Here is a 22,471-nt window from a genome sequence, read left to right as displayed (position 1 = left end):
CGTATCACGGGCAGGATCAGCGGAAGCGTTGTCTTGGTGAAAGAGCACTATTTTCTTCGCCATATGTGACTATTTACAATCGATGTAGTAAGGAACAATATTATGAATTGATTTTATCATATTCAAAGTAGTTGACGAATATTGCTTTGCGAATCTCAAACAATACGGGAAATAAATCTACCTGTGGATTGTTGCTCTTTTGGTAGTTTAAGACGACTCTCAACAACTGCGAAAGTCATTCTGCCTGCTGATCCGACTCAAGAGTGTAGCGATGATTCCTATGTTCATTCATTGTACGAATCGCCACAAAAATTCGTTTCTGTTAAGCGTAATCAATCCTGCGGAAAAAGCTTGAAAGTTGGCCTTTTTGATCAATTGTTAAGAAACGCGAAAACCCCCAGCACGATTCAAAAGTGTTGTAAAATGTTAATGTCCAGAAATGTTGGAAATCAAGCTTGTAGGCTCTGAAGACTGGAGAACGTTGTAAAATGTTCTGGAGGTAAACGCGATCATTCGAAAGTCAAATATTTTCTGTTAGCTTTGTGGTATGACTTGTGATTGAACGGAAGATAATAAAAAATTACTATCTGTTTTAATTTAATTTTTTCTTGTTTGAAATAAATATTGTATATAGGGCACTTCTTTTAACAGATACCATAACGAACACTTGAGTTTCGCAGAGATTATTTAGGGTTCCTCGATAAGAAAACTTGGAAGAGCAAGCCTCAAGACTAACCTGTCTATGGGACTAATAGCAATGAGTGAGAATCGTGTAATGAGATAATTGAATACAGAACCGAAATCTAATAATTGTCCTAATCTAACAATTGTTTATGAAACAAAATTAAAATTCCTTTCAAAGCTCAAATTGGAAACTTAAACGAATCTGTCTCGAAACTGGTAGCAATCAAGACAAAATGAAGGTTTTGTAAAAGCGATAGTGGCGTAGCCAAGGGCGAGGGATTAGGGTTCAACGATTCCTCCAGCCATTGATCTTTAAATATATTTTCAGTATTAAGGGTTAGCACTAGGTGAAAATGGCTTGTATGAGAAAAAATAACCTTCGAGTCTTGTTTAACAGTGAGGTTCAAAAGCTTCGTCATCTCGAAAAAAATCTCCAAACAATGCTCAATTGGACTTCGGGAACACGTGCTTCGAATCGGGTAAAATGTCACTGTTTTAGCTAATGAAAAAATGCACAGAAATTGGAGAAACCTGATTTTTTTTAAACCAAATGTCTTTACAATGCGTGAAACCTCGTGCTCAGGTATTGTCTCGAAAAAAAAATCAAAAAAAATCGACTTTCTCTCTTCCAGCTCGAAAACTTTCTGACTCACAGAAAGCCGGTTTGAAAAAGCTTCGGAACACCAGATTCCGAAATTGAAATTTTTATGCATTTTTTCATCGTTAAATAAAGTGAGGCTTTGACCGCTGTAAACACGATTTCCGGAAGCCTGATTGCAGAAATTTAGTCAATCTTTTAGATCCCAGCGAATTATGTTTTTCCAAAGGAATTGTAATACACAAGTTTCCATAAGAGAGAAGAAAATGACGACCGCCTAATTCAAGCCTGTTGCTAGATTAATTTTATTAACCAAACTCTACTAAAACCTAATTTACTGACACCCCGGAGAGAAACAATTTTCTTTTCGTCCCTGTCCTTTTGCAGCCTCTTATTTAGTGGCTCTGAGAACTTTATCGCTATTCTTTTTCTGTTTCTCCTACGGGAAACAAGGTGTCTAGTATCATCTCTTTATTCTGGCGAAAGAATGTAGAGAAAATATACTATTTCTGACTATGTAACAGAAGGTTGCATCGAAACTCAGTCTGTCTGTGAGAATGGGATTTTGTGACTCTGCGTGGTACTGAGAAAGAGGCTTCTGCACTTTGGAGCTGGATTTTAGCGTAGGTACTTTTTCATGACAACACAACTTTCGGGACCTACAGTTAAACGAAATTCGAAAATTCGATTTTTACATTTCGAATGATGTTCTCGAAGTGATCGTTGAATAAACTAGGCAACTGTTGATTTGTACGGTACGGCGTTGTACGGTAAGCGATATCGCTAATGATAGCAGGAAAACACTTAATCGTTTACGTTGTTCTCTCCTATTCTCCCTCTTCAATGTTTTTCTCGTATCCCTGCTACAATGCAACCCGTATTGAGAGTTAATAACGTGAACGCACCAAACCACTATTTTTATAATTCCGTTTTTTTTTACAAAATAGTCATTGATTTAGGTTGCTCTTTCTCTAAACCTCCATTTCTTAAATATTCTGGAGATTCCCATATTGTTATCAACCCCCTTTGAAAGAAGAATTTTTGGCTACGCGAGTAGCGATAAAATGAATTGAAATAAACGAGAAAATATCAGTACAGCTTGAGCTGTCCGGCAGGTTGGTAGCGTTTTTGGTTTCTTGTGGATAGTTCTTTGACAGCCCCTAGAGATTCAAATTTTGCGGTTTGTGGCAGAGCGTCTTTTAGAGACTAACTTGAGGTTAGTTTACATAAGTCATTTACAAGACCACACATTTACAATTTGGTTTAAAGAGACGATAGGCCGATAGAAAAAATTGCGAATCGCCACGAGGCAGGAAAGGTAGAATTCTCTCTCTGACATCTCTAGTGTTGTAGTGAAAATTTATTTTATATTCTGCTGTTAGGCAAATCGACGAAATGAGTATTTCTCCTGAATTCAGTAGGAAATTTAGCAGAGATGAAAAACATATCATTTAATGCCGTATTTTCAAACCATGGGTCCAAATTTTGACACAAGGCTCCAAAATGTTAAATTTGAAAATTTTTGTATCACAAAAAGGACACATGTTCAGTGGAAGAGAATGAAAACATTCATTGTACCAACTGTTATGGCAACCATATGGCACACTTTCGAGTCCTACCGCTGGACGAAATACAATAAATCGATTGTATTTGCACCCCAAAATTCTGTCAATTGCAGAAAAGCTTAGAATTTATTTTCTTCCTACTTGCAATACTTTTACAACTCAGTTGATCATTTTGCCTCATAGGCTTGGAGCTTCTCAAGCCAAACAATAATTACGGTATCAAAATGAATGGGATTATTTGAAATGGGTCTGATAAGATTATGTTTCAGGGCTAATTTACGATAAAAAAACTTATATTCAAAGAGCAAAGTATACAAGCAAAGTTTATTACTAATCCTAACAATTTCACATTTCTAATGATGTTGAAAAGTCACCATTTGTGACTGGCCGCTCAAAATAAATAATTTATAATTATTATAAGGTATTTGAATTAACAAAAACCCCTATCATTGATTGTTGAAAACCCAAGCTGCTTTTATATGAAATTAAAAGATTTCACAAATCCGAAATCAACTACCAGTCCATCTAACTCACGTAGTCATCCAAACTGTAATCATCATCGAATAGATAGAAACGAATACGACTTACATTTGTGTCTATTTAGTATGCGAAATCTGTTCTCGCAGCCAAACAAGTTTTGATGACAGTGTTTTTATGGAAGTCATCATTGTAATATTGTTGAAAAAGTGCTTGTTTCTGTTATCGTAGGTCGATTGTTGTAGTATTACATTTTTGAAACCTACGTTCAACGGTGAAACAAATGTATTCAGTGACTCAAAATAAACCATTCGAAGATTTCATTCACGGAATTTAAATATTAGATTTAGCCTGATAAAATTACCCTGATTTTAATTCGAGCATATTATTCCAGATAGCCGTATTGGTGCTGGTGGCTGCAGTTGGAGCCGAACCGCCTGTAGGCGGTGGTTACTCATACTCCAGTTCCGGTGGCCACAGCCATTCCCATGATGACTCCGACGGAGGCTATGTTGCAGTGAACAGTGGCCACCAATCCTCGGAAGGACTCCACGTGGATCACCATTTGCTGCACAAAGTGAAAGAAATTTTGGTGGAAAATGAAAACGGTGCAGCTGGATCCTCATCATCATCCTACAGTGGAGGTCACTCCGTTCCTTCAACCTCTTACGGAGTTCCATCGTCATCATACGGCGCACCATCACACTCCTACGGACCTCCGCCATCTCCCGTCTACGGTGTCCCTTACTTCGGTGGACATTCTTCTCGCGTGACTGGAGTCGAACTTGGCCACGTGCGGCAAGGCATCCAGCTGGCCGAGTTCTACAAAGCACAGAGTGCACATTCCTATCCATCTCATTCATACTCTTCTCCTTCAATTTCTCACTCATCCTACTCTGCTCCTTCCTTCGCTTCCCACTCATACTCAGCTCCATCTCACTCATCTCATTCCCATTCTTCGCCCACATCCTATTCAGTTCCGTCCTCCAGCTATGGAACTCCTTCAGCATCATATAGTGCTCCATCAATTTCATACGGAGCTCCATCGGCATCGTACAGTGCCCCATCCTCATCATACGGAGCGCCTTCAGCATCATACAGTGCTCCGTCCTCTTCGTATGGAGCCCCTTCAACATCATATAGTGCTCCGTCGTCTTCATACGGAGCGCCTTCCTTCGGTAGCAGCCACTATCGTGTGCCATCGTCCGTTTACGGAGCGCCATCACATTCCTCCTTCTCTTCCTTCCGTCCATCACCAGCTTATCACGCACCATCCACCAGCTATCATGCCCCTCCAGCTAGCAGTTATCACGCTCCTGCTCCAGTATATTCAGCTCCACGGCCTGTCTACGGAGTTCCATATCACCACTGAAACCATTCTTCTATATCTCATCACACGCATCTAAGTCATTCTATCATGTGAAGCTAACTTATTTACGTGATTTACAGTCCCATCACCAAGATACGTTACACTGATAAATAAAAGTCGTTGTTACCATAACATAACAAAACATAACAGCAACTTTATTGTGTCTCCGAAACCTACAGTCAGCTATTGTAATACGTCCGAATGTACGGATTCTGTTCCGATGGGCACTTGAACTGCTCGAACAGATCCCTCAGTCCCAAGGATTTCGCTCGCGTCGGTTCCATCATATTATTCCACAGTCCGTTCGCGGACACGGCGTGTCCTTTTTGGCTCAGATGAACGCAGTCGATCGACATAATCGATAAATCCGGTCGGCCGTCGTGGCGGTAAAACACGCTGGCCTCCTTGAAGAACGGTTGATACACAACCGTGAAACCGTCACTGTGAAATTCTGTCATGTGACTAACACGTTCCATGATGGCAACGAACTTTCGCTCCAACTGACGGAATAGATTTCGGCGATCCGAATAACGCGGTCCGAAGAGGCAGGAACATTCGATCGGTCGCGTCAGCTTGCAGGAAAAGGGAAGCTGTGCTTTGTCCATTGAAAACGAGAGACTGATGAGTGGGGAGGGAACTAAGTTGACGATTGTTCTAGAAAAAAATATGACATTATAATGCTTCTGTTTATAATCTAATCGAAAATTTAACTAATATCTTACGATTGAGTAACGCATCTATTGCACTTACCTCGGCATGTTGTTCCTCAAATACTGCAATGTTTTAATTAAGGATTTTTCCTGTACCTCGTTGATCCACTCGGTAGCATTTGTTTGGTAGCACACATCCGAGCAGAAGTCGTTACCACCGATCATGAAAGTCAGCAGTTTCCAGTGCTTTTCCCATCGAACTCTAGAATGGATATTCGTAAATCCCACCTATGTCAAATAACTCCACACTCTAACACGAAAAATCATTACCTCGGATCTATTTTCATCCTTTCCACCAGCTTAGCCGCATTGTAGGGCATATCGGTGGTGGTAGCAATATTTTCCGCCACGTTAAACTGAGCCGAGTGATGCACATTGTACGAGTCGAACAGCGAGTATCTGAAAAGCCACCACGATAGATAATGTTGCCAATATTTTAACCTTCCCAAATAGCAGCATCCTTACCCAAATAGTTTCGGATTGAACTCCTTCAAAATGTTCGGCAGCGTGAGATGAGTGCGCCAAGTCCCCTGACCGCCGATGCACCAGGCCAATCCCCGATTTTCAATCAATAGCTCCCACAGAGCGACCGAATTCGCAGCCGTGGCACTCGTCAGTGAATCTCCGATGGCGGAGATTATGTCGATATCACCCGGTCTCAATTTATGAACACTGGTCGGAACCTGCCGGCTCCGGTAGCCCTTGGTATCGCACGGAAACGGCACATTCGGCATCACATGCGACTGCAGAAAGGCGCCCTGCATTCGGCCCCCGGTTGGCCCCAGCAGCCGGTTGTACACCTCGCGAAAGCCCCGATAAAACATGCGAATCGGCATCGAAGCATCCAGCTTGCTCGTCACAATATGGTTCTCGTATTCCTGCGTTCCGGTTAAATTTTTCAGTATGTTGCCCCGCAGCCTGTTGATCGAGTTCTGCGTCCGCACCGTTTTCCCTAGTAACAGCACCAGCAGCAGCAGTAGCGCTTTCCTACCGGATGAATCCATCTGTAAAATTGTGTCGTACATTAGGATTACAGAAATCTGCCCTGCGGTGGCCAGAAATAAAGGGGTTAACTGATAAAAATACTGCAGTATCAGTCGGTTAAAAATAACCTTATTTGCTGTACCTCACTGGAGGAGAAAATATGACAGTAGAGAACGATGATAGCATCTGTCGTGTAAAAATCAGTAAAACAATGCATTTAGAATTAACTTCCCTTCGACAATTTTCAAGGACGTTGGAACAAAATCCTAAAAACTCTTAAACTTTGCTTGGATGCTTAATTGATATATACAAATTGACAATCTCAGTTGAAAGGACAATCTTTTCCGGCTCCCACGAGATGCCAGATGCATTTCCCAGTGAACTCTTATGCCACAACCAGGGCGCCCCGCACGAGTCCAGCACGCGTCGGTCGTTTCGGTTTTTGGCTACTCGCTCGGCTAGAAATTTGCCGCCAGCCAGGTACACGGTACAGCACGGCCAAAGGTATATAATGTGAAATATTCAGTTCAAATTTGGTAAAACGCTTTCTACGTGACCGGGGTTCCAATTGTCGATTAAATTGTACCTCATATGCTTGCGGGCGGCGTTGTTGGGCAGCAGCGGTCCGAAACTTCCACCTAATTCATTCTGCATTCAGCAGTCGTACTTGCAATTGAAACTACAAAGTTTGTGCATCGTTCAGTGGGCAGGCCTTCGATATAGAAACTTCTATAAAGACGCGCTCCGGTCATGCTTATGGGAATGGGTGCTTCTTTCAGTTCTTTGCTGAAAAGTGCATCGCCGGGCTTGTGGTTATGTGGGGTTGAAATGTATTGAATGGCTTTGTTTTATTGCAAAAGCTTTAAGCTGTAGTTGGTTGCAAAATTTTAAACTGTGTTCTTTTTTGTTTTTTTTTTACACCTGTATTGACATGGCACTTCACAACAGTCGATAAGACAAATAGCATTTATCAGAGAAAAAAACCTAAATTAATCCACTTAGCGGTCAGACCCAGCCTTTCTCATTCAATTTTTTATTTGTAAAAATAGATTTACATGAACGCTTCAATCCAATAAATGTATATTCACTCTTTAGGATCTAAAATATTGACGATGTAATCTTTACATATAAAAATTCAGTCAAGTCTGTCTGTCTGTCTGATACATATAGGCCCGAAAACTACCGAACCGATCGACGTGAAAATTTGTATGTAGGGGTTTTGGTGCCGATAAAGGTTCCTATGATAGATTGAGACCCCTCCTTCTTCTGGAAGGGAGGGGTCCCATACAAATGAAACATAACTTTCTGCACAACTCAAGAACAAACCAAGCAAATGAAACCGAATTTGGCATGTGGATGTTTAGAGTGGTAACTCATATGTCCATAATAGTTGGATGAAACACAAATTTGTGCACATCTCGAGAACTAATCAACCAAATGGAACAAAATTTGGCAGGTAAATGTTTTTTGTGGTAACAAATATGTACATAATGGTTTGAAACCCGACTCCCTCTTCTATAAGGGAGGGATCCCATGAAAATGAAACACATATTTCGCACAGCTCAAGAACAAATCAAGAAAATACAACCAAATTTGGTATGTGAATGTTTTTAGAGGTAACAAATATGTCCATAATGGTTTGACGCCTCTCCCTCTTCTGGAAGTACATGTTTCTTCACAAATTTCTGCACATCTCGCGAACTAATCAACTAAATGGAACCATATTGGCAGGTGAATGTTTTTAGTGGTAACAAATATGTTCCATAATCGACCTCAGACAACATTTTGGATTGTAGGATGACAACTTCCGGTTTCTGGAAAACAGCCGAAAATGGCCGATTTCCACCCAATATAATAATAACCGGATCTAGAATAATACACAGGAGCTAAAATCGACCACAGATAGCATTTTAAATTCTAAAATGGCGACTTCCGGTTTCTGAAAACAGCAGAAAATGACCAAATACCACCCAATATGGGTATTTCCGGAACCGTAATGATGCACTGAAGCCACAAATCGACTTCAGACAACATTTTGAATTGTAAGATGGCAACTTCCAGTTTCTGAAAAACAGCCTGAAATGGACGATTCCCATTAAATATTAGTATTTCTGGAACCAGAAAGATGCACAGAAGCTAAAAATTGATCGCAGACACAATCTTGAATTTTAGGATGGTGACTTCCGGTGTCTGGCAAACAGCCGGAAATGACCAAATACCATTCAATATGAATGTTTTCGGAACCAGAATTACGCCCAGATGACAGAAATTGATTTCACAGGCAATATTAAAGTCCAAAATAACGACTTTCAATTTCTGAAAAACAGCCAGTGACCAAATACCACCCAATATAAGTATCTCCGGAGCCAGAATGTTGCAAGAAGCTAAAGATTGACCTCAGACACCATTATGAATTGTAGGATGGCAACTTCTGGTTTCTGGAAAACAGCCAAAAATGGCCGATTTCCGTCTGACATGAGTATCATGCCTTCCATCGCATGAGGAAGTAAAGCCGTTGGCGCCGGTCCGTTAATAAACGGGTCGTGAGTTAGGGTCCTGGGTGTGGAGTCGCCTCCCTGGGCGTCGGTGATTGGCCACAACAGTGGCGGAACTAGACCGACGGAAAATAAGCGAGAATAAAAAAAAAATAAGTATCTCCGGATCTAGAATGATACACAGCAGTTGAAATCGATCACAGACCCCATTTTGAATTTTAGGTTGGCGACTTCCGGTTACTAGGAAACAGCCGAAAATGATCGAATTACACCCAATATGGGTGTTTCTTCGACCCGAATGACGCTCAGAGGCCAGAAATCATCTTAAATACCATTTTAAAATCCAAGATGGCGACTTCCGGCTTGTGAAAAACGGCCTAAAATAACCAAATACCATCCAATATGAGTATCTCTGGAACCAGGGAGCAAGGAGCTAACAATTGACCTCAGGCACCATTTTGAATTGCTAAATGGCAACTTATAGGCAACAGTCGGAAATGACCGAATAATACTCAATATGGATATTTCCGTAAACGTGATGATGCATAGAAACCAAACATTGACCCTGGACACTATTTTGAATTTGTAGACGACCACTTTTAGTTTCTGGAAAACAACCAAAAATACCTCCCAATATGGGTATTTCCGGTGTCAGATTGGTGCCAGAAAGTCTGCTGAAAATGACAGAATACCACCCAATATGAAAATATTCAGAATTAAGGCGATGTACAGAAGCCAAAAGTTGAGGATATTGTCATTTCGATAAAACCAATCATTTCAAACGGTTTGTAATTTGACTTTGATCACATCCTATGACCGATTCGTCGTGCATTTGCAGACTTTAAACACATTGCAAGGAATCAATGAATTTGGAACGTTCAAATAGTACGATACCACATTTAAATTATGTTGAGGCCACATATATCGATCCAAGCAGGTATAGTTTTAAATAGTCTTTGAATTTCTCTTCTTTCCATAACTTTTGAGCCACATATCAAATTGTTATGAAGTTTGTTATTTGTAAGTTTGAGAGATGACTCGTTCGTATGACACTAGTTATGTTCAAATAAGTCATGTAATCTTTAAGATAATAGACTTTCGTTATTTTATTAACAATTTAATACATAACGGTGGCTTAAGTTCAATTATAATCGAATGAAATGGGAACGTACAGGGCAGCCAAACTTTGAAACCACGTGTTCAATCATAATTCATCAGTTAACCCTTAACTAGCCCGCTCATCTGATATTAATATTGATCAAATCGGTTGTGTAGTTTCTGAGATAATGAAGTTTCGTGATTTTCACAAGTCGGTACATTACAAATGAAGTTACATTTCGATTACAGAAAAATACAATAGGGTCTTCTGAGGCAGCTAGATCATTCATTTGACACTAATTTTGTGGAAATCGGGTCGGCCATCTCTGAGATAAGTGAGTGAGTCCAAGTAGTCTTCGGAATATGTTCCTTTGCATAGCTGGATTTCACATTTTAAAACATAACAGGCAAAGTAATAGTCCGATTGCAAAACAAATCAATAGGGTCTTATGGGGCAACTAGACCTTCCATTTGACACTGATTTTATGAAAATCGGTACATCCATCTCTGAGAAACATGAGTGAGATTAAACAGTCTTCAGAACACGTTTCTTTTCATAACTTTTGAACCACATGTCCAATCTTAATAAAATTCAAAAGTTAAGGGTTTTGAGACAAATTTTGTTCAAATCGGTTGTGTAGTTTCTGAGATATTGATGTTTTGTCATTTTTACATTTTGATAGATCACCTCTAAACTAGAAATTCGATTTCAATAAAATTCAATAGGGTTAATTTAAAATGCACGGGCTACCTAAAAACCCTTAACTTTTGAATTTCATTAAGATTGTACATGTGGTTCAAAAGTTATGGGAAGAAACGTGTTCTCGAGACTGCTTAATCTCACTCATGTTTCTCAGAGATGCCTGTACCGATTTTCATAAAATCAGTGTCAAATGGAAGGTCTAGTTGCCCCATAGACCTTATTGATTTTTTTTGCAATCGGACTATTACTTTGACTGTTATGTTTAAAAATGTGAAATCCAGCTATGAAAAGTAGAATATTCACAAGACTACTTGAAGTCACTCACTTTTCTCAGAGATGGCTGAACCGGTTTTCACTAAATTAGTGTCAAACGAGAGGTCCAGCTGCCTCATAACACCCTATTGAATTTCACTGTAATCGGACTGTAACTTTGTCTGTAATGTATCAAAATGTGAAAATCACGGAACTTCATTATCTCAGAAACTACGCAACCGATTTGAACAATACTGATATCAGATGAACGGGCTAGTTAAGGGTTAACTGATGAATTATGATTGAACACGTGGTTTCAAAGTTTGGCTGCCCTATACGTTCTCATTTCATTTGACTATAATCGAACTTAAGCAACCGTTATGTATTCAATTAATAAAACAACGAAAGTCTATTATCTCAAAGATTACACGACTTATTTGAATATAACTAGTGTCATACGAACGAGTCATCTCTCGAACCTACAAATAACAAACTTCATAACAATTTGATATGTGGCTCAAAAGTTATGAAAAAAAAAATTCAAAGACTATTTAAAACTATACCTGCTTGGATCGATACATGTGGCCTCGACATAATTTAAATGTGGTATCGTACTATTTGAACGTTCCAAATTCATTGATTCCTTCCGATGTGTTTAAAATCTGCAAATGCACGACGAATCGGCCATAGGATATGATCAAAGTCAAATTACAAATCGTAGTAATCGTCTTTAAATTCAAAATGGTGTTCAGGGTCAATGTTTGGTTTCTATGCATCATCTCGATTACGGAAATATCCATATTGAGTATTATTCGGTCATTTTTGACTGTTTCCTAGAAGTTGCCATTTAGCAATTCAAAATGGTGCCTGAGGTCAATTGTTAGCTCATTGCATTTTTCTGGTACCAGAGATACTCATATTGGATGGTATTTGCTTATTTTAGGCTGTTTTTCACAAACCGGAAGTTGCCATCTTGGATTTCAAAATGATATTATTTCTGGCCTCTGAGCGTCATTCTGGTTGAAGAACCATTTGTTGAACACCCATACTGCCGGTAACCGCAAGTCTGTCCCATCTGTAAAAAAGTTAAAACGAGAAAACAGCTTCGAAAGATATTTCATTCACGCTCAGTTATCACTTCTTTAAGATGAATTATTTTGACAATATTCATGCTAAAATATAGTTTGCATACTAGCCTGCACTAATTACGTTGTAAAAACCATTGATATAATTGATTTTATCATAAAAACCTTGACTGTGACTGACTTGCCGTTACATTCTACACCAAAGAGAAAAGTAACCGCAAGTCAGACACATTGCCATGTTGAAACTATAGTGCGTGTTGACGTGTTGTTATTCGTTGCCGTGGAAAACTGTCAAACCTTTTAAGAAATGTCGACGTTGAAAAATCTCATGATGTGCGGCAGCGGTTCTCAACCTGGGGTACGCGTACCCCTTGGGGTACTCAAAAGCCTTCAGGGGGTACGCGAAAGAAAAATCAGTAATGGCGGACAAAGTCATTTTTTTTTATAATTCTTTACTTTCTATTCAATGTTGCTCTTAAAACATGACTGTAGCAATCAAACAAACCAAGTTGAATTCAAAACCTGGTCTAGACCTCCACAACATGATCTACCACTACCACTCTCCCACTCTGCGAGAACATTCCAAGCCAGGGGGTACAATTGGTATGAAAAATATCGCCAAGGGTACGCGGACAAAGAAAGGTTGAGAACCGCTGATGTACGGAACCGATGAAAGCTTATCCGATGAGGACTCGGATAAAGAAAATGAAGCCGAGACTGCAGTTGGTTTATCCGACAACAAATGTCAAGATGATCCAAATCCATTTGAGGTTCGAGCATCACCTTTGGAGATTTCTTGGAACGATTCCCTGGATTCTGATGGAAGTTTTTTCGATACTCAAGATTTTGCGGATAGATCTACGAAGAAGCGAACCAAGAAAAAAATGACTTGAATTCGTATTAGCAGAAAATCGCTCCACATAAATTCATCACCAATTCAAACTAAAAAATAATCCCAATAATTGATAATTATTACTAGATAACTTGTTTTCATCTAAACGGTCGTATCGAACTCTTTTTTACTCCCCATTCATTTTACTGTTGTATTATGCATGTTTTTTTTGTAAATCGGGACTGACTTTCGGTTATTTTTCTTCTGGTACTGACTTGCGGTTATTTTGCCTAATGTGACAATTCGACTTGGTATTGATTTCCACTTTTGTTGAACAAACCACTATTTTTTTCGGTACATCTGAAAATATACTCAAAGCAAGGCCAAAATACAATGCTAACTCGAAACCGACAAAATTACAGATGGGACTGACTTGCGATTACCGGCAGCAAATTGGGTGTTATTCCATCATTTTCTGCTGTTTCCCAGGAACCGGAAGTCGCCTACCTAGGATTTAAAATGGGGTCTGTGGTCGATTTCAGCAGCTGTGTACCATTCTAGATCCGGAGATACTCATGTTAGACGGAAATCGGCCATTTTTGGCTGTTTTCCAGAAACCAGAATTTACCATCCATCCTGAGGTCAATTTTTAGCTTCTTGCGACATTCTGGCTCCGGAGGTACTCATATTGGGTGGTATTTGGTCACTTTCTGTTATCTGGGCGTAATTATGATTCCGAAAACATTCATATTTGAATGGTATTTGGTCATTTCCGGCTGTTTGGCAGACACCGGAAGCCACCATCATAGAATTCAAGATTGTGTCTGTGATCAATTTTCAGCTTCTGTGCGTCTTTCTGGTTCCGGAGATACTCATATTTAATGGGAAAATGTCCATTTCAGGCTGTTTTCCAGAAACCGGAAGTCGCCATCTTAGAATTCAAAATGGTATCTGTGGTCGATTTTAGCTCCGGTGTATCATTCTTGATCCGGATATTATCATATTGGGTGGAGATCGGCCATTTTTGGCTGTTTTCCAGAAACCGGAGGTTGCCATCTTACAATCCAAAATATTGCCTGAATTTAATTATGGAACATATTTGTTACCACTAGAAACATTCACCTGCCAAATATGGTTCCATTTAGTTGATTAGTTCGCGAGATGTGCAGAAATTTGTGCAAACATGTGCTTCCAGAAGAGGGACGGGCGTCGAACCATTATGGACATATTTGTTACCTCTGTAAACATTCAAATACCAAATTTGGTTGTATGGTTCTTGAGCTGTGCGAAATTTGTGTTTCATTTGTATGAGACCCATCCCTTATAGAAGGGGGAGGGGTGTCAAACCATTATGCACATATTTGTTACCTCTAAAAACATTCACCTTCCAAATTTGGTTCCATTTAGTTGGTTAGTTCTCGAGGTGTGCAGAAATTTGTATTTCATTTGTATGGAACCCCTCCCTTCCAGAAGAGGTAGGGGTCTCAAACTATCATAGAAACCTTATCAGCACCAAAAACCCCCACATACAAATTTTCACGTCGATCGGTTCGGTAGTTTTTGAGCCTACATGGATCAGACAGACCGGACTGCATTTATTTATGTATAGATAACAACATCAATATTTTGAAACCTGAAGAGTGAATATACATTTATTGAATTGAAGCGTCCATGTAAATCTATTTTTACAAATAAAAGTTTGAATGAGAAAGGTTGGGTCTGACCGCTAGGTGGATTAATTTAGGTTTTTTCTGTTTTCTTCGATGGTAAAATAGCTTAGATATTCGTAATAAAACATTTCCTATGGCAATTTGTGACGCCGGATAGAAGCTAGGCCAATTTCTCGTCACTGCGAATCGCCACTTGCAGGATTTAAAACACGAAGAATAAATGCCAACTGCAACAGATTTTAAAAAACACTCCCAAATCACGCGAAAGTCAATGAACGAATGAATGGTGATGTGATGAAAATAACCCTTGCAATTGTCTTACAAGTGTTTTAAATACCTACAGAGAGGACTAACGCAACAAGTAGGCGGGGTCTCGTATGAAGTATTATGGAAGAATGTGAAAAAAGGTTAGACTGCGCTGTGCACTATTTTTAGGTCTAAAGACGAACGTTGCGCGCGAAGAACATTAGTTTTTCTCAACTGTTCCACCGACAACAAGCACGTCGTTAAGATGACATCAAGGGCACAAGCAGGCTACGGACAAGCGGCAGAGCAGCCAAGTTCAGACTCGCGTACTTTTTCTGTTACCAAGAGAGTGAGCCAAGTACGCTGCGTCCGGAGCTATATCTATTACAAAATACACAAGCTCAAAGTGAATTGTTTAGTTCCTTCTGTCAAGTACAAATTACAATTGACCTTTTTAAAAGCTATAAACATGTTCTTGAAGCAATGCTGATTTTTTTTACCTTGCAAAACCTGGACGAAGCAGCTCCATATTTAATCCAAGCAATTAACCCAATTAATTAAAATTTTAAACAAAAACTTGCATTTTAAATTACTTAAAATTCATGCATCAATCCAACACCACAATAAGATCCTCTTTCCAGAGTCACTAAAAATTGTTTTTCAATAAGTTATATTGTATTTTAATTATCGAGTTACAGGTATGCCACGGTTTTACTCACATTCTCATTTTTGAAATGAGCGTCAAATCGAATTATGCGTGAAATCGAAGCAAGATTTTTAATATTTTTTATAACCCGAAATTAAAGTCTGTAATCAGACATTCGTAAAAACATTTAAGGGAACATCCAATTATTACGTAACGCTCGCAGGGGGGTTAGAAAATTTGAAAACCCATGCAAAAAATTTTAAAGGTCCAAAGAAGAGAGTAACATATGATGAAGGGATCGTCGTAAAAGATTATCTGTATTCGTGTGTATGTATGTATGTTTATATATTTGTTTATGTGCGAATATGTATATGTATGTGTGTATGTATGTGTAAGTGTGTGTGTATGTATGTGTATATGTATGTTTGTCTGTGTATTTATGTGTGTAAGTGTGTGTTCATGCATGTTGCGTTGATTTGATATTGGCCGCGCGTCATGTGTTGAACTGTTCGAAGTTAGGTTTCGAAGAGTGATCTGAATGGCAAGGTAAACTCAATGCTCACCTAATTTCTCTCAGCTTTCCAATGGTGATATCAAATTTAAAATCGGTGGTTGCGAACTTGCTTAAAAACATGTTTTTCTGATAAAATCCAGGTGGGCGGCGAAGTCTAAGATAGCGGACAATTTTTTTCTACTTCAATGAAAGCTCTATCTTCCTTCTTTAAAACGATGTGTTGGTTACAGGGGGTTCAATGACAAATTCAAGAGAAATAGACCAAAAACAAGCCCAAGAATTGCTCGAAATTCATTTTTTCTAAAAATCGTTTAACCGATTTGTGCCCGAGGGGTCCATCAATATGACTTAACCAAGTTGGTTTACTCATTTATTCACTACTTCCAATCATTTCGAAATAGAAATATACTTTTTTAAGACCTCATGTCACCAGTGGGATGGTTTCAGCGAGAATTACTTCAGTATAAAGATAAGGACGAGTGTGTTGCAGTCTTCTTGCTACTGGTCGATGCGGTTTTCAGTGTATCTACATTTTGCTGTGCTCGGACGAAAAATGCCGACTAAATTTTTATATGCGGCCGACGATGTAAGTTATCACACACGCTCACTTTTTTCGCAAGCTGCAAGTTCATTTGATGAGCACATTTTTGAACAACTTTGAATGACGAACTTGTAGTTCTCAAATGGTACTACAACTTTGTCGAAGAAAGGTTTTGCTCGTACTCGAACACAGGAGTGATAATTATAGCGATAATTTGCCAGAATGTTTTCTTCACAGTTCTGGTGTTCGAGTACAAGCAATACTCTCTTCGAGGACTACTTGAGGACTTTAAGTCCGTTACACAGAGTTGTTCAGAATTGTGCTTATTAAATTCTGAGACAACCATTGGAAAGCTGAGAAAAAATACTACAAGATACATTTGAAAAATCAGGTGTGTCGCAAAAGAAACATGGCCGTCGAGCCAATTTTCTATACCGAGTTTTAACCGAGAATTAAAAGCGGTGGTTGCCAACCTGTTCAAAAACGCGTTTTAATGATAAAATTCGAAATGGCGGCGAATCCAAGATGGCGGTCAAACTTTTGAATACTCCACATGAAAGCCCTAGATGTTTTCTGTATAATGAAATGCTGTTTGTAGAGGGTTTTGGGACAAATATTTGAAATATAGCTCGGTAAAAATATTCGATTTTCACTTTTCTAAAAATTTGTTCACCCCTTGGCGAACAAGAGGTCCACCAAATGGAACAAATTTATGTGCAGTTGATAATTTTTTACTGCGTTTAATAGAACTAAAATAAAAAAATCAATTTTCAAAGACCTCGTGTCACTAGTGGCGCACTTTCAGCGAGAATTGCCCACTATGAAAAATTTCAAAAATTGATTTCATAAACTAGAGATATTTGATCTCTATCCAATAAGATATCAGTAGTTTAAAGTTGCAAGCATTTAAATCTTTCATTTTGCTGTTTCACTATATTTTCAATATTTTAGGACGGCAGGGTGACAAATAACGAAAATGCTGCTCTGAGTGAAACAACGTTCCGTGCCTGGGCCCGTCGCTTTAAAGGCGGTAATTTCGATGATGACGCTGAAGGCCTGCTTTCAAAGACGCTGAATTGGAGGAATCGCTCGATTAAGATCCATGCGAAATACAGAAACAGCTTGCTTAGGTATCATGAGCTACCCGTTTTGTCATTTTCAAGCGATTGCATGTTTTGAGAATGATTCACAAACAAGGAACTTGGGTTCCTTATGTGAACCACTATTCCAACGACAAAAAGGGTTTTATGCATTGTGATGGAAGTTGAAAAATGGATTCATAACTTTAATTTAAAGTCGTCGGCTCGACCTAATTACAAACGATGCGAAGGTTTTATTGTTTACGGTGTTACCAGGTCGGTGTTATTAATGTGCTATGTGGTGTTATTAACCTATCGAAACCGAACGAAACCGTCACTGAGAAAAGATATCAACTCCAATTGATGCAATTAAGCCGAGCACTGCACAAAAAACGACCACAATACGAGCAAATGCACGAAAATGTAATTAGTAGAATGATGACAACGCTCGGTCTCCCATTGTTTGTAGTTTAGACAAACAATAAATTTTGCGAATTTGGCATAATATTGTTTTTCAGCAAGAAGGAACTCAACGAAACTATTTAAAATTGAAGACCAGAATGATTCAAGCGGAGATTCCGAAATTGGGAATTGTTTGACATTTAACGGATGAAATTCATACTGGGTTAGCTCCAGCTCAGCACATAACATCATGTATTTTGTAAAATTACAATAATTTCAATAACTGTAAAAAATAAAAACAAAAATTCAATTGAACGCGCTTTGCGTAACTGTTATCGCTGTCAAGGTGTTAGCGAGTGATAGAAAAATATATTACCTTCTTCTATTATGACTTGGAGCTTTCAAAAATGTTTTGGTATTCCTCCCACTAGAGACAAGTTTGTCTAATTCAACATCATTTTGGACAGCCGTTTACCGATGACACGGATTGATTACTGTTCTATTGTTGTTCTTTGCACACACTGCAGCCAAGCAAACATGACAATGCCGATCATTCGCATAGCTATTAGCAGTGACTGAATGAGACTGAGAGTAAACGTGACGCGACATATCCGACGATATTACTCACATGTTTGGACATGTTCAACAATGCTGTGCCGTCCGCCGGTGGTCCGTCTAGTGTTCTTCGCACCTACTACAAACAAGTAGAAGAAGTTTACGGTTGAGGGAAAAAAAAACAGTTTCGCAAGTCGCATTCTCTTTTAAGGATTGGATCTCCTCTTTTAAAGCACACTCCCAAATATAACAATTCGGGCGCTTTATTGCTTCTTCGAACAATCGTGGTTCACCGTACTTCTGGACAGTTAACTCGACCACGTCGCCATACTTCTGCGGCAGGCGTCTAGCATATTTTGCTCGATAATATCGGTGTCGTTCGGGTCATCTTCTTCGTTGTTGAAAGTTGTGGTCTCAAAATCGCAGACATTGGCTTCGCTGGTTTCCTTATCATCTTTGATTGTTGCTGCTACTCCAAAGTCTCGAACGATGTTTTCATAGCTTCAGTCCAGTACTTGTTGTTGTGCGTCCAGAATTAGGCAGCGCGCCACAAGGGAACGGTTCTTGCGTTCCGCAACCCCATTTTTCTGCGGAATGTAGACTGTGATTAACTGCTACCCTCGTTGCCGCAGAAGCGTTCCAGAGCTTTGTTTTGGTACTCACCACCTTGGTCTGATCGAATTACTTTGAGCGTCCTCTTGAGTAGAGTTTTCACAAACCGTACATATTCCTCAATACCGTAGTAACTTGCGACATCTTTTTCAAAAAGTATATAATGGTGTAACGTAAGTGGTCGTCAACTTCTTTATGAGTTGCTTCAGAATGACAGACGTGCCAGTTTCCCACGCAATACTAACAAGTCTCGTAGAACCGGCTGACTCACGACAGCCCAACATGCGATACCATGTTTGCCAGCAGTCGGGTTTATGTCTATTCTCACCCACTCGCAACGCAGCATCAGTTATCCGCAACTCGTACAGTCCGCCTGATGGGATTGTGTATCCAATTCCCTTGTAGTTCTTGAAAATGCGATACCCAGCCGCATCGAACACGAACTTGGCTTTATTTGCTGCCAGTCTTTCCACCGAAATATGGCTGGTATCAAACTCAGGAACGTACTTAACATCCGAGATAAGAACAAAGTTAGCTTCTTCCATGGTGGTCCTGTTGCCACCAACTTACAAGTCCAGAGCATCAAAGTAGTCAGCGTTTGCACTCCAGAATCCACGATCCACGCCTTACCACCCACACCTGACCCGCTGAGAACAAAAAATCCGGTCTGGATGGTCTTCAGATTCCTCGCGAGCTCTTGGCCTTGAAATGATAGAACTCCTCCTTCTGATAGCTCGATCTTGCCTTGTCGGTGCGCAAGAGTTCGCTGATTCGGGGATACTTCGCAGCAACTCGATGTCAGTGTAACGTTCATTGAAGATCTGCTTCAGTAGCGAAACCTTCGACGTCAACGTAGCTGTTTCGTAATCGTTCCAGAGAGCGACCCAAATATCGACGCCGTCTTTGAGCCCTGGTTCCCGGACAAACACATACGATTCGCATAGATTCTCTAGGATTCCTCACATTGGATTCGTGAGCGTCCTTGAAAAATATTCCTGAAAAAAGAATCCTCAGGAATGCCCTGTATATGGCTCTAGGATTCTTGAATAAGATTCGTGAGTGGGAATCCTCCGGATCGTGTTTGCGATTCCTTTCACGATTCCGTCACCGTATAAATCGGTATCCTGGGGATTCTTACTCAGGATTCTCTGCGTGTTAGTAAGGGTTATCTCCCAAAATACAATTGAACAATGGAACGGGCCTCTGGTCTCTGGTGACTCAAAATTCAATTTATTCAAAGATGTAATAACATCAATAATATACTATAAAAACAGTACGTATACTCTTACAAGCGAAAAAAAAGTTCAAATAGTAATTTAGTATTTATCTAGATCGAACATATTTTGGCTATGCCATCTAACCGAGCTCTTTGGTTACCATTTGGTTGTTTTGCACTGAGCGAAACAAAAAAGTCCTAGAAAGAACTATGAGAACATTTTTCAAGAAGACAAAACTTTTGAGCTCTACGGCTAAATGAAATTCTAGTTCAAAAACTTCTAAACTCCAGAAAGTCGATTTTTTCGAATTTTTTTTTTTCAGTTTTTGGTTGCTTTGGCACCGACAAAAACTTGATATCGACTCCCACCACTTTTTTATCGATCAAAAAATTGGTCTTGTAACTATTTTATAATAAATTAAAGGTGTCTGCAAAACCAGTATAGCAGAATGAATCACATTTCATCGTGGTCGTTCAAACTTTATCGGGTCAATTATTGTTTGAAATCGAGCATAATCCATTTTTCTTGATATTACTTTATTTCACTCATCTATGCAATGTAGCATCGTATTCAAACGGATTTCCTAAATCTAATTATCTAGTAAAACACTCAACGGTTTTAAATTAATAATGAAAAAGTTACAGAAACGACTGAAATTATTTCTTCAAATTGAATCCCATGAAGAGCAAGGAATTACACTGGTTCGATTTGTTTACACTTGGAAATCTTACGCGATTAACATTCATACGAGATATATTTGGTACAACATTAGAATTACAAATTATTGAATGTTTAAATACACAAAATCTGGGAGTTCGAGACTAAAAAATGGCCACTCTATAGTAAAATTACTGAACTTTTACCAATTAACTAATACAATTGTTTCTGTTCTGTTACGTAAACTTCATCATGAATAATGCGAGTCAAGAAAACAAATTCATCTTGATCACGTAAACAAAAGCTTAGCACCTGTGTGATTTGTACGTTACTAATCACATAATTGCAACAGCCACCATTTCAATATTTGTCTAGATATAGCAAACTAAACGTCTAATGGGTACGAATTCGAACATTCCAACTAATTGTCGTTTCATGCGTGTTCTTGACATTTTCAACCGTTTCAAGTCCGCTTTTTTCAATTCTAGAATGTTCTAATCCACACACATCTGCAACTTTGAATCTTCCAAAGTACAATTCAACAGCTATGATCACAAACAAGTTCTAATATTCAACGCAACTAAATTATCTCCATAACCACTGACTTTATTTTGAAACTAGACACCAAACGCACTGTGTGCAATCCGCTAGACAAACATAACCCCAATTTAATTAATGTCCATCGAACATCGATTATAAAACAGAAATTAAATAATTGATGTTGTATCTATTAATCAACAACCCACTGCGTAGCAGCTCAGATCAGAGTTTATCAAATTCCCCCTTCAAATCACTGGCACCGTACTTCAAACTCCCGATAATTCCGTCTGAACCAAAATTGCAACAAATCCGTTGCAAAATTGCACAATGTTTACTTTCCATTTCACTGGGTGCTCCGGCGGGCGACAGAATATGCTCTTACCGTGTCGCGCACACTATTCTACGGGACGATTACCACCGAACAGCGAAAACTTTCATTCCCGAGTGTCACTCAACTGTATCTGTCACCGTTGACTGCTAGAACCACTCTGCAGATTCGAGCCCGTGCGACCGGTCGTAATTGAGTGTAAATAATTACTGATTATAATTCGAGCACGGTTCAATTAAATATTAAAATTCAATACACTGCCATCCGCTAACCGATTGCGTCGCGTTGCGTTGCGCTGCGCTCCGTGAAAAGCCCGCGCGACGAGGTCCTGCCTGCTCGTATGTACCTTCTCGGCTCCCCCCACGTTTTTGCATTCCACCAGTTTGTCACCTACGTACGTGGTTCACTGAGGCCAAACCACACAGTATACCAAGCAAACCATTTCGTCCGTTCTCGGGGGACATGGAAACGAACAAGTGCGGAGAGCCGTAAAAATGAATCGTACCTGCTTCGCTGCTGGCATCGATAATTAGTTTGTGGTCGCCTATAAACACTGCGAGAGAGTGATGTCTTATGTCGTTTACGTCACACCAAACATAGGCACCGTGACCT

The 22,471-nt window shown here is 39.5% G+C and overlaps 2 protein-coding genes across 3 annotated transcripts in view; one reads left to right on the top strand and one right to left on the bottom strand.

Annotated features, from left to right (window-relative positions):
* The window catches only part of LOC129724563 (postacrosomal sheath WW domain-binding protein-like), a 14,448-nt gene extending 9,622 nt beyond the window's left edge, over positions 1 to 4,826 (top strand). The window contains exon 2 of the mRNA XM_055679551.1: positions 3,719 to 4,826. Coding sequence (XP_055535526.1) covers positions 3,719 to 4,696 — 978 coding nt within the window. The 3' untranslated portion in view covers positions 4,697 to 4,826. The remainder of the gene's footprint in view (positions 1 to 3,718) is intronic.
* Positions 4,790 to 22,471, bottom strand: LOC129724562 (phospholipase B1, membrane-associated-like). Of its 2 annotated transcripts, none has more exons than XM_055679548.1 (5): positions 22,365 to 22,471; positions 5,869 to 6,407; positions 5,674 to 5,802; positions 5,444 to 5,605; positions 4,790 to 5,347 (listed from the first exon to the last, which is right to left on the bottom strand). In XM_055679548.1, the coding sequence occupies exons 1-5, from the start codon at positions 22,380 to 22,382 to the stop codon at positions 4,873 to 4,875; spliced, it is 1,323 nt and encodes a 440-aa protein (XP_055535523.1). In that variant the 5' UTR covers positions 22,383 to 22,471; the 3' UTR covers positions 4,790 to 4,872. The 2 variants fall into 2 exon arrangements, with proteins under 2 accessions (XP_055535523.1, XP_055535524.1); XM_055679549.1 differs by lacking the exon at positions 22,365 to 22,471 and adding an exon at positions 21,914 to 22,050 and having other exon boundaries at positions 4,791 to 5,347.

This window comes from Wyeomyia smithii, chromosome 2 (assembly GCF_029784165.1).
Source record: "Wyeomyia smithii strain HCP4-BCI-WySm-NY-G18 chromosome 2, ASM2978416v1, whole genome shotgun sequence".
NCBI lineage: Eukaryota > Metazoa > Arthropoda > Insecta > Diptera > Culicidae > Wyeomyia > Wyeomyia smithii.
This window is presented reverse-complemented; position numbering and strand designations above follow the sequence as displayed.